General features: G+C 36.9%; 2 protein-coding genes across 2 annotated transcripts in view; both read left to right on the top strand.

Moving 5' to 3' along the window:
• The window catches only part of LOC102798336 (5-hydroxytryptamine receptor 3A-like), a 170965-nt gene that overhangs the window by 126370 nt on the left and 31705 nt on the right, over nt 1–12890 (top strand). The gene's annotated exons all lie outside the window — the stretch shown is intronic.
• LOC102798920 (5-hydroxytryptamine receptor 3C) lies at nt 3186–8737 on the top strand. The gene is made up of 10 exons (XM_087845117.1): nt 3186–3237; nt 3820–3959; nt 4048–4092; nt 4456–4565; nt 5554–5723; nt 5823–5983; nt 6388–6598; nt 6713–6859; nt 7156–7241; nt 8519–8737. Exons 1-10 carry the CDS (start codon nt 3186–3188, stop codon nt 8735–8737), a joined length of 1341 nt encoding a protein of 446 aa, XP_087701243.1.

The following is a 12890-nucleotide window of genomic DNA, read 5'->3' on the forward strand; positions in this document are numbered from 1 at the left end:
AAGGATTTATTAATCAGTGCTAGGTTGTGTTTTGGTTTATGTCTCTGAGCATGAACTGCTTCTCTGAGGAGAAAAGCGCTCGACGCACTTATTTTACAGTCATTTTTCAGACTTTGGTATGCTTTATTTTCCCAGAAGAAAGTTCAAACTCACTAGTAGAAAATTCTTACAGCTAAATTGGAACCATTCCCACACAACAAAATTGACCTTTCCATCCATCTATTCTCTTCCTTTTATCCTTATCTGTGTTGCCCCAAATGATCTTTTCTGCTTACAAATATATACATGTGAGCGGATTTGTGTACTTTCCAACAGATGTTACCAATCAGCATAACAGTAGCCAAATGTGGCATCCCTATCAGTCCCTGTCCTAAAAAAAGAAAACAAAGTAATAATCCAAAAACAGAAAAAAGAAGAAGAATATGGTTTCATCTTTTTACTTATAACTACACAACTCAGCAGATTTTTCTGTATCTGACAGCTAACTTGTTTCCATCACTCCAAACTAAAACCAATCTTGTATTGCTAATGATCCGCCTGGTGAATTGTCCTCATTCTGTGATATGGTTTTGGTCGTCCTCCATATGACTCACACAAGGCTATATAGGGAATTCCAGGAGCTGCTAAAAAATCTTGACAAACCCTCCTTTTCACTAGGGTATGGCATGTAGTTTGAGCTGGAGAAGATTTAGACAGTCCTGTTGTAATCCAGACACATTACAGTACAGTGTTTCTCTGTGACTACCAGGTCTATAGCAACACAACTGAAAAATGCCAAAATAGCTTTAAACATGACTCTGGTCCTCTCATGGGTATAGTCTCAGTATCTATAACTACAGTTATTTGAATAGTTTCCAGATTTGTGAACAATACTCACACACAACAATAAATTGATACACTTTAGAAGTGAAAAGTAGTCAGTCACCTGTCAGATATATCTTTATCTTCCAGAAGTTCAAGAGCCATTCCCGACTATATACTGCACTATATAAGATAGATATGTGACGTAACCTGCTTATTTGTTGGCTACTGTTCTGAAGCCTATAGGGTCTGACATTTTGCCCTTTGCTCTTTTGGTGTTTTGGAAATAGATGTGACCATATTTAAAAGAGAGGATTAAGCTAAACAGTTAATACTAGTCCTAGATAGCTATCTAGTAACACACAGTAGTTATTCACAGTTTTATTAGTTTGGCAAGTAAAAACAGGCTTAAAATCAGAAGTGTTAACTTAAGAAAGGTTATTTGATCAGTTCATACTTCACAGATGGTTCGTACATCACTTTACTGTAACCCCAAAAAGGCCTGTTCAGTTTTGATTTGAAACAGGTTGCTCTAGTCACACAGAGGCAAGTCTTGAGTGTTAGTTTATTCCAAAAAAGAAGACACCGCATGCTCATATGGTTCTAGTTTGTGACTTCTTGGTCACAAGCTAGAACCATCCTGAAGAACACTTTGTGTGCCCTTTATCCACTCTGAATGAACAAAATGAACATTATTGCATTAAACAGGATTTGAAACAAGAGCGTGAGACTCTCAGCTTATTAGCAAAGTGTTAACTGAGCTCATCGATCAAACGAGAACTAGCCTAATTTTCCCATTGACTTCTTTTGAGGTTTTGCAGACAATTGTCCACCAACCACATGTTAACTTGTCCACCATTTTGGATGTGTGAAAATCCTGGTGACAATGTAGGATTAAGTGAAAAAGGTCTCAACCACACAGATCTAGAGATTGTTTCTTGACCATCTGATAACTGCTGGTTGTGAAACAAAACAATTAACAACCAGTTGCAAGTAGTGGAGGTTAAAGGTAGTTGCTATAAAAATGATTGCTAAAAGTTAGTTAAATATGTTGGCTGGGCTGTGGCACAGTTTTTAGTAAGGCAAACCTTTTCCATTGGCAGTTTTTGTTGGACTTCTTTAACCCTGGAGAACCCATGGGGTCAGAGCCGACCCCATTGGTTTTCTAGGGAAACCATGGGGTCAAATTTGACCCCATGGGTTCTCCAGGGTTAAATTGTACTACCACTTGGCTCATAGTTATGGATTATTTGCAGGCAAATTTGAAAAGGCTCCAGGCAGCTGTCACAATGCTAGCAGTCAAAGCAATCAGAGCTTTTTTGGTACAGCGCCTTCTTTGCATCTGATTTCACCCAGTGAAAACCAGCAACCTCCAGGAACTGCTGCCAACCAGTCGGGAAATACACATTTCCCCAGCAACCAATGGTTGTATCACATCTAACTCAACAACTCTTAAGCAATGTTCACATGATGTCGTGAGAAACCTCAATACCACTAGAAGACTTTTTGACAGGCAGAGGAGGGGCCCCTGGCTGCCCATCATTGAGAACTCGGGTTTAATTTGCATTGGCATACTTTTGTAACAACCCCACAGACACTGGTTAAGAGGTTAAAAGTTACGAGCTGTTATACGTTATACTTATTAATCAAGCAAAAATGAAGCTCAAACACTCAACTGTTCATTTAGATAGGTAATCTAAATAATCAGTAGCAAAGATAAACTCCAGTTTGATAACAGCCAGCCTGTTAAATCTATTAAAGTATAAAAGGCTGAATCTGGACTGTATGAGTGAAGTCACTTAACTGTACAGAAAGTCTTTTTGCCTAAATAATACATGATATTTGATGTTCAGTTGGGCACTGAGACTGGAAGACAACAGGAGTAAGTGGTTTTAATGGGGACAGTGTTCATAATGTCATTACCACATTGTTTTAGTGATCAAGTTGCGCTCTAATTGAATTCTACCTTCTCATCTGAGGTTTGCAGCTTTGTGTCTGTTACAGGAAATATCTCTTATGTAACTCAAAGACTGTGTCACCAGCAAGCTGCAAATTTGCGTTATCTCTGTCCCAAAACATATAAAACCCCTCCACCCGCCTTTACCTTAGTTTTATTTGTTATTCTTCTCGTAAACCTATAATCTTTATCTGCCTCAAGAAGTAAGTGTCATATATTCTGTATGTCCCTTTCCTCTGTAAGCCAATTACAGAATCAGAGTGCAGGGGAGGGTTTTTCTCATTTAAGGCAGCAAGCCAGGTCATTTATTGTGCCCAGCCCTCCCCTTCTCAGATTAAATGTCAGGGCAGCAGCTCTAACAGCAGGGACACATGCTCCTCTGGAAGTAGCTCAACCACACAGAGACACTCTCACAGCTGGATATACGATGTATTCAGCTTTTCTCATCCTGATCATCTTAACTGGTAAGACTTTGTGTTGTTTGGAGTGTTATTTCCATTTCAATAATGGACAGCAGAGTACTTCCCATCCTGCAGGTATCTGATTCTTTAACTTTTTACATTGTTTGTAACAGTAACTTTTTTTGGACATATCTCATAAAGGCATAATACAGATTAAGACAAATCGGGGACTGAAAAATGTTCAAATGAGAGTTAGTGTTATTATTTCCAATAAAAAAGATGAAACTTGAGATTTAAGCAAGGGAAGAAAAGGGAAACATAGGTGTACATAGGGATCTTTAATGACAATAGACAGTTTTAATTCTTTTAAATCCACATTAATCCAATTCTAGATTTAAAAATGTTATGAAACTTGAGTTTCCTGAAAACAGTATTTTGACACTACAAGGAAAATTAAATGATAAAAGCATTGCAGACAAAAAAAAAATAGATTAAGAAACAAGAAGCAAACTAAGCAGCTGTGTACAATCTCTCAATTTCTCTTTTCTCCAAACAAAAGTTAAAAATGAACGGCAAAATATATTGTTTAAAATCTAAATTCCAAGAGAAATCATTTATCTTACAACTGTTTTGCTGTAGATGTGACTTCCTGTCAGAAAGTGTGCAGTTACCAGGATGTTCTGGACTATCTGAACCTGACCACAGATAACAGTGTGTTTAAACTGACGCGCCCTGTGCTGGACTACACGCGCCCCACCAAAGTAGAGCTGGACATCATCCTGTATGCCATCCTGGCTGTGGTAGGTGCAACATTACTGCATTTATGTGTAATTAATGAGCTAAATGCTACAATGAAGGTGGTCATTATTGACATCACTTTATTTTCAGATTGAGAAAACACAAACCTTTATTCCCTTTGTCTGGGCAACCCTGGTGAGTTGATTTTCTTCAGATCTACATTAGGTTAACACAAAGCACAGCTAATCTTTCTGGGGTCTATATTAAAAAAGAATATGCCAACACATTTCAAAACAACATTAAACTAAAATAAATAAATATAGAAAGCACACTACAAAAACGATAATTTGACGTTCATGATAAAGTTAAGCTCCACAGATGCTGTTTTAGGACTTGTTAGATTAAGTATTGTACATTGATCTGTTTGATGCAGTCTTTGATTGGTTTATCTGCTCTATTCTGCACAAGGTGAAATAAAAACCGGTCCAATTAGGATGCAAATCATGGTCTGCCTGAGATCTTTTCTTTGACTTTTCTGATAATCTAACCTTACTGCAGATATGGAATAATGAACGCATCTCATGGGACCCTGATCAGTTTTGTGGAATTACTCATATCACAATTCCTCGAGAAATCCTCTGGAAACCAGATGTCTTCATTTATGAGATGTGAGTCAGCAACACACACGGACATGAAGTGTAGTTTATTACAAAATCAAACACAAACAGGTTCAAAAGGAGACACTTTTATTCATTTTGTTCAACTCAAAGTGTGTCAAAAAAAGTGTTTCCTGGCCTGAGAGATCAATATTTTGAATAAAATTGGATTCACATTGCAAAATAAATACTTTTGGCATGTTAAATCTTTGAAAATCACAGTGAAACGAAGGTCATAACTCTTTTTCTCATAGCTGAATTTGAAATACTTTTTATTTACAGTGAAATGTGAACAGGACTGCTGAGGGCAGCTGCTAAAACAAATCATATATAACAACCAATAAACTATGACTCATAAGTCATAAGTGTAAAACAGAATTATTATTTGCTAGGTCATCACCAATTTATTTTTCATGGACAATGCTGCTTTGTGATGCTATCTATTTATTAAGCCAGTTTATTGATATAACAGACACTTTCCTGTTTGCAGTTTACGTTGTTTTTGGCTAGACATATTTGTTAGATACACCTGTTCAACTGCTTGTTAACAGGAATATCTAATCAGCCAATTATATGGCAGCAACTCAATGCATTTAGGTATATAGACACTATGAGAACAACCTGCTGAAATCCAAACTGACCATCATAATGGATATCACTAGGGAGGAATGTTTGCAGGAGCTTGTTTTTTTGCAGAAATTCATTTTATAGTTGTTCAGCATCAAATGTAACAGCTTGATATCTGCTGCCATCCTGTGTTTGTTTAGAAGGTCAGGAGCTTCATTGTGTGCACACTTTATTAAAGTACACGCAGCAGCTTTTATACTACTTTAAAACAAACACATCATCCTGCTGCTGTGACAGCAGGAGCTTCAGAATAATTCAGTCAGTTTATAATTAGTATCATTAAATTATGCTGTGTAGGTGCTCTGCAAACATACTGAAAGAGAGAATAATGTGTGTGCGTGTGTGTGTGTGTGTGTGTGTGTTGTGGTCTTAGGATACAGACGGACGACTCCCCTCAGAGTTATTACATCTCCGTAGCCTACGATGGGACGATCTCTTCTGAGGATGAGATTAAGATTGTCAGTACCTGTAAGATGGATGTCCACAAGTTCCCCTTCGACACGCAGACATGCAACATCACCATTGGTTCTGCAAGTCACTGTGGTGAGGGAGGATGAGTGTTTTGGTGTGTTTTCTCCTGCTTTCATAGTTGTTTGAACTCTGAAACGTTTCTCTCATTCTTTCCGTCATTTCTCAAAACAGTAGATGAGATGCGACTTTCTCCTTTCTCCAACTCCTCCCGGGCCACGCAGTTTTCCCGTGAAGTGATGAAAACACAGGGAGAGTGGGAATTCCTCCAACTATCCATCTCCAAAGTCAATATGACCTTTGGAAATAAACTGTGGGAAAACCTCATATACACTGTACGTAATACACAGAAAGAAAAACACAAGTGGCAAATTACATTAAAAAACAAAAAAAAAAACAAGATAAGAGACGTCATTAACATTTACATCTCTACAAGCCCAGTTCCAAAAAAGTCAGGATGTTGTGTAAAATGAACAGAGAAAACAAGGAAATGTTTAAACTGAGACATTTTTCTATTTCATTAAAATATTTCTTGAAATAAAAGCTTCTCGTATTCATAAAACAGGAATGCTGTAGAACTGACCACAATGGTCTTGTGATAATAACTTTATATGACCAAATCAAGCAATTTATGATAAATAACCAATTTTAAAAGTTACTTCTGCAATACTACACCCACACAATATGATAACTTTCACACAAGGTAAATCTAATCTAACCACTGAACCCGTTTTCCCAGTTCAGCATGAAGAGGAGGCCACTCCTCCACGTCATTAACTTCCTGTTGCCCATCTTATTCTTCCTAACTCTGGATCTCGCCTCCTTCTTCATCGCTGACCATCGAGGAGAGAAGCTGGGCTTCAAAGTCACCGTCCTGCTGGCAATCTCCGTTCTGCTGCTCATCCTGAACGACATCCTGCCCTCCATGTCCAACAAGACCCCACTCATAGGTAAAGACTCTTTCCTTAAGGGATGATGTTTAAGTGTGGTGACGTATTTTATGTATGTAGAAGAACCAGATACCAAAAGAAAAAAAAAAACTGTTGCTTGTTTTGTCCTTTCAGCAACATACTGCATTGTGATTTTTGCCCTTATGCTGCTCAGTCTGCTGGAGACAATTTTGGTTACACATCTGATAGAAAAAGACTCCCAAGTCAAACCTAAGGTGAAGAACGAACATAAAAAAGCCAAAACTAATAACAGCGATGCAGGTGAGATACGTAAAAAGCTTCTCAGATACTGATCACAGATTTAGTCTATAGTATCAGCCTGCTAAAACCAGAATCCAGATACTTGCAAAGGAAAAATGCTTTCAAACATTAAATGCAGTAAACATGAAAAGTGTCTGGAAAAACAAGCAAACCTATTGAAAAAGAGAACAAAAAGAAGGCGATGATTTGCATGCTGTACATTTAATTTCAAAAGCTTCATCTTATCTTTAGTTAGCAGCTGTTTCATGTTTTAAATGTGTGTAAATTCTTGTGACAAACCTACTGTTTGCTTTCAGAAGACAAAAGACAGACCTGCTGTTCCTGCATCTGCATAGTGTCCAGTGATGAGCAACAGCATGAGCTACTGCCTGTTGCTGAAGTGGTACAGTTTGAGCATATGCATGCAGATATTGCATTATTATGACATGACAGGAGAGCAAAATTGTATTAACATCTTTACAAGATCTTAATTCATCAGTGACAACAAAACAAATGTGTAAATTCATCTTGAGTGGGATGAATAAGATCTTCAGAGCACACTGCCTCCGGATGCATTTTGACTGGCCAACATCAAATCAGGGCTCAGATTCCTGTATGCAGACTAAAAAGAAAAGATACTTTGTTGTGAAGAATACAACACAGCCTTACAGAAATGGAAGAAATTAGCATTGATTATGTTACAGTATTATTTGGGGAACCTCTCAGGTCCTGATATATTCCCCTGGACATTACTGTCACATGAAAGTAATGCTTTGGATAAAGCTGTTGTTGGTCAGTGATAAATTATGTGCTCTGCAGCGCTGGAGGAAATGTTTTAAATAAAATATCATTGCTCTGATGATGAAATAAACTTGCTATAAATAACTGATACTAAGATTATTTATAAATGGGATTAAGTTCCCTTAAACACACAAGAAAAGCTTTCAAAAACACAGTTTTGGAGGAAAATTACTTAGAATTGTTCTTTATTCAAGGTTAAAAATGATCGTTGATACAATAACAGAAAGTTGTTAAATTATTAAAAGTACATGCAGTTTTAATAAAAACAAAGACCAAACTGTTGTTGCAGCATTAAAACACCAGGGGTCACTGCAGATGGATGAGGTTACAGAGTGTTACTTGATGGTTCAGTGCAAGATTCAGTAGTTTTACACATGAACCCTCACATTTATTAAGAATAAGTAAGCGGTGGCACTAAATAAAAAGTAAATCGCTAGTATTCACAGATGTTAGATTGTTGTAAAATATTTATTTTCATTATCTTTAAAATTGTGAGTTTCTCGTGTGTCAAAACCTATTTCCTGTTTAATCAAACTATTTGAACAAATATTGAGAAAAAACCTTGTGTTAATAAGCGTTACAGTATAATAGAGGTCCTATACTGAGCTACCTACAAAATAGCTCAGTAAATATTTTGTAGGTAAATATGAAATAGTCATACAAGATTTGATTTAGCTGGAAACTAGAGCAGAGGTAACGTAGCAAAGCAAATATAGGCCAGTTATTATGCTGATTGTGCTCATAATATCAATTTATGTCCATTCAATGTTTTTTAGACTCCAGATTAGTGTTTTTGCCACTATTGCTCATGATGCAATATCACTCTCATCACCATAAACTCTCTCTGACATCCTTCTTTGACTGCTTGACTTTGTGCAGGTTAACAACAGTAATCATACAGGAGAGTATAATGTGCTGGTGCTGATCCTGGAGGAGCTGAAGGAGCTGAAGAAATCACTAAATCTGCACCTCAGTGGCAGCGAAAAGGGAGGGAAGTACGTCCAGTGGGCAGCCAGAATCAATAGGGTTTTCTTCATTTTCTATGCTGTCACCGTGTTGCTCTTTCTCTCTCTCATGTACACTGAGTGGAACACTTAGAAATGTAGAGTATTTCCTATTAATACTACAGTTTTTGTACTGTAGAGTATTTGTGTCAAAATATGGCTTGTATTGTCTTTTTGTATTTTAGGACATCATGTTAATGTTGTAAAACCTTGTTATTTTTTGTTTTATATACACTTTATATAGTTTTGCTTTCAACTTTTACATAGTTAAAGTTAGATGATCCTTCAGACATGTATTGGAATGAGAATGATCGAAGTGTTAACCCTAAACTTTTGGCTTGATTAATCAGCCATCACTTTATAGGCCAAGCTGTTGTATTATGCTTAATGAATGCTGAATGAAGTGTCCAATAAACCAATAAACAGAAAAAACCAAGAAACAAAAAACCCCAAACTACTTAAACAAAGACTCAGTTTGTGGGCCATATAAACAAATATTATCATCTCAGAATATTTTTTAATAAATAAAGCCTTAAGCCATCACGTCTCTTTATATTTTGTTTCCAATGAGTCAGACATTCATGTAATTTTTAAAAGTGGTCTTCAGCAACAGTTCCCCAGGCTTTCTGAAGGTCTTGAAAAGTTTCAGGATGTTTTTTATTCAATTATTTGTTTGTTAAGTCACTTAACACTGACATATGAATCATTTAAGCATAAAAAGCCACCTAAATCAAAGAATGAACCGGTGTTGTGTCATGCCAGACAACAACAACGAAAACACTGTTTTGAAAATGCACCTTTAGACACTGTGTTGTTAAAAGTCTATTACATTAACATTAAGGGAAGTTGTTCCCATTTCTTTAGCTGAATTTACAAAAAAATGCCAAAGAAGAAGAACATGTTTCTCAAAACGCTTTATATCAGGTGTGCAGCGTGCACTTTGACTGGATATGTGAAAGGCAAAAGAAGATGTGGCAGGCCTAAAAAACTAGCAGATGAACAGTATCTGAAAGGCTATCCACAGCCTGGTCACAACCAAAAACATCAATATTATTCATATAGTATATAGCATCCCAAAAATCTGTAAATGTTTTGTTGTAGACTCAAAGAGAAAAAATACTTCAAAAAGTGATTTAACAGTAACAAGATGAAAGAAACCTCAGACGAGCAAAAGGAGAGGGTTCCTTCTACCGGTGCAGGCAGACATGTCATAGATGTTTGCTACAGGAGAGCAGCCTGGCAGATTAGTGTAAAGGATATTTGAGATTAAATCCTGCCTGCATCTAATCTAATGTAAACTGAACAGGGCAGTAAATCAGTCAATATCAAAGGGGAACATCTATCTTGGACACACAAAAACACGCACTCACTGACCTCACTGATTTCATATTTCTGACGTTCAATCTCTCCCGCCTGTCATACTTCAGTCCTCCTTCACCTCACAGCTCATTTGTTAAAACCAATCATGTTCATTCTCAGCCACCTGATATCGTGTTGTAAACATATTATGAGAAAAGAGGCCAGCTAGTAATTTCATTCAGCACAGGGTGGATCTGGGGGTTAGTGGACTGTTCTTCTTTTATTGTCTACGCCATTGAATCAGCCATGCTGGCGTGCACCACTTTACCATTTGGACTTTAAACTGCACATTAAAAACAAAAGCAAACACACATTAAGGTGTTCTTTGATAGTAATGATAAATTCTGCAAACCTTTAGTGTTGTCATTATGACTATTACCAAACTTAACTCAGGATGAGTTCATTTTAGCATGCCTTGAATAATTTTGTCACTGAGCATTTAGCCACTGATTATATTCTGAGGCCCTTAAGACTCTTTAGCCATTTTTGGAAACCATTAGTTATTGTCTTATAAATAAAAATATTGCCGATATTCCGACCAAGACTTCCCATTTTATGCGCCAGTCATTCTTTACAGTAGAACAGTGAATGATAGTGTATTAAACAAGGTGAAGACTGGTTTATCCTGGCAGGTGTTCTGATAATCCAGTATTTTCCAGCGACTAGAAATTTACAGAATGGGTGGCTTCGTGGACCCCTAGCAGGAAATAAGCTTTGTGTGTGTCTTCAAGTGCATTTGAGTTTGTTGGTTTTACAGCTGGTTTTACGGGGTACGGTTTATTTACTTAAACAATTTTTCTGCAAATCAAAGCTGCATCTCCAGTGGTGTTTTTGTGTATTATAGGATTAAAGTAGAAACAGCAACCTTTTTCACTCACTATGTTTTTATACACTACTCTGCATTTACTTATTAGTTGTTATTCATCTCTAATCGTCTTCCGCAGCATGTCCTTGTTCTGTCTTCATCCCCAACCAGTTGTGGTAGATGGCCACCCCTCCTTGAGCCTGGTTCTGCTGGAGGTTTTGTCACGATCCTGGGTCTTTTGACCCAGCGTTTTGAGATTTTGTTTATTTTGATGTTTATGTTTAAGTTCATTAGGTTATCTAAGTTCATTTGTTTATTAGACTCCCCTTGTTCTTTCAAACCCTGTGTTAAGTCTCTCTTGTCCTTTATGTGTTTCATGTCTGCATGTCTTTTGTTGTCAAGTTCATGTAGTCATGTCTGCGTTTTTATGTTTCCTGTTTTGTTTTGAAGAGGTCCTGTGTTCCTAGGTTAAATGTGTTTAGTTTTACTTTTCCCCTGTGAGTTCATTATGTTCATGTGGGTTGCGCTGTTTTGATCTTTATAGTTATTATTACGCTAGGTTTGTTCATGGTTATTGTGGTTATAATTCTTAGGTTTTGTTATATGGCTTCCTGTGTTCCATGTTGTGCTTACGTGGTGTCTTTCTGTCCCATGTTTCAGGTCCCTATGTTCTGTCTCCCAGTCTGTTAAGTTTACATATCTTGAGTTCAGTCAGTGTGTTTCCTGTTTTACTTTGAAGGTCTGTGTCTCATGTCAGTGTTTCTAGTTTTGCTTCCCTTGTCTCGTCCAGCCTAATTACTCCCAGCTGTGCTCTCCTTCTGTGTCTCATTTCCCTCGTTATCCCTCGGTGTATTTAAGCCCTGTGTTTCTCTTTGTCAGGGTTGTAGTGTATGAGTGTATGCCCAGTATCAGGGCAAAATGTGCAAAGTTCACCTTTGAAACTTTGGCTATTTGCTGCTGTAATAGCAGCGTAGTAGAATTTAAAATGAAGAAAAGAATTAAAGGTCAAATTTGACAGCACTTTACATTAAGAATGATTTTTATCATAACTGAATTGCCTGTTTTTGTTTTTTTGTTTGCTGTAGATGGAGTATATTCTGAACGTGTCTGCAGCTGTCAGGATGTTTTGAACAACCTAAACCTAACCAAAAACAATAAGCTCTTTATGATGACCCAGCCAGTGAAAAATTACAAAAACCCAACATGGGTTTCGCTTGAAATTCTGCTTTATGCCATCTTAGATGTGGTAAGTGCTCCAGGATTTATTTGTAAAGTCTTTAAATGTCAAAATTTGTTACATTGCTTTTGATGAAATAATATCATTATCATCAAGTAATATCGATATTATTTTGTTTTTTATAATCTCATTTCCTCCCAAAGGCTTCATTTAAATGAATCAACATTTTGCCAAATACAATAATTCCCTTTTACTCTAATGTTTCTGTGAAGAGATAAGCGGGGGAAACTGCTAGTTTAATTTTATTTCTATTTCAGCTTTATTTGTAAGGGAAAAATTTGTATCAAAACACGCAGACAGTATCACAAATGATCTGATTCCTACCACATAAATATCAAATATAATTAAATAATGTTTCAAAGCTTTACATAAAAAAACAAAGAAGCAAACCAAACCAAAGTGAAGTGTCAAGAATAGTTATTGTTGACAAAGCTGGTTTTTCACCATCCACCTGACACACTCAAAATTATACAGTTGACAAACCTGCTCAACAATATCTCAGCTGTTTGGCCCACACACAAACATTAATGCAATCTTAGATTTTATAGTGGGTTACATTTCAGGTTTTGGTTTCCAAAGCTCAGGAGCAGTTAAATCATGTACACCCACCAAGTACTTAGATTATTAGAAAGACCACAGCTCTCCCTTTGAGCCCAAAGCAGCCCGAGCTGTTATGTCATATAGATCAGAGATTTGAAAGGCATCTTGGCCATGAAATAAGACGTAAAGCCATTTATTACATTATTGAGTGGCATTAAGAGTTCAAATATCAACCAAAGAGTGATTTTGTCACATATCTGTTTTTTACAGGTTGAGAAAGACCAAAAGTGTTTGGACTGTGATGGT

The sequence above is a fragment of the Neolamprologus brichardi genome, chromosome 8, assembly GCF_056152115.1.
Source record: "Neolamprologus brichardi isolate AB-2024 chromosome 8, ASM5615211v1, whole genome shotgun sequence".
In the NCBI taxonomy this organism is placed as follows: Eukaryota; Metazoa; Chordata; class Actinopteri; order Cichliformes; family Cichlidae; genus Neolamprologus; species Neolamprologus brichardi.

Bases quoted from the DNA above. Each gene is read 5' to 3' on its own strand.
- LOC102798920 (XM_087845117.1), top strand. From the start codon at position 3,186: ATGTATTCAGCTTTTCTCATCCTGATCATCTTAACTGGTAAGACTTTG. The intron at 5,724-5,822 runs GTGAGGGAGGAT...TTCTCAAAACAG, and splicing joins TGGTTCTGCAAGTCACTGTG to TAGATGAGATGCGACTTTCT. The intron at 5,984-6,387 runs GTACGTAATACA...CCGTTTTCCCAG, and splicing joins GGGAAAACCTCATATACACT to TTCAGCATGAAGAGGAGGCC.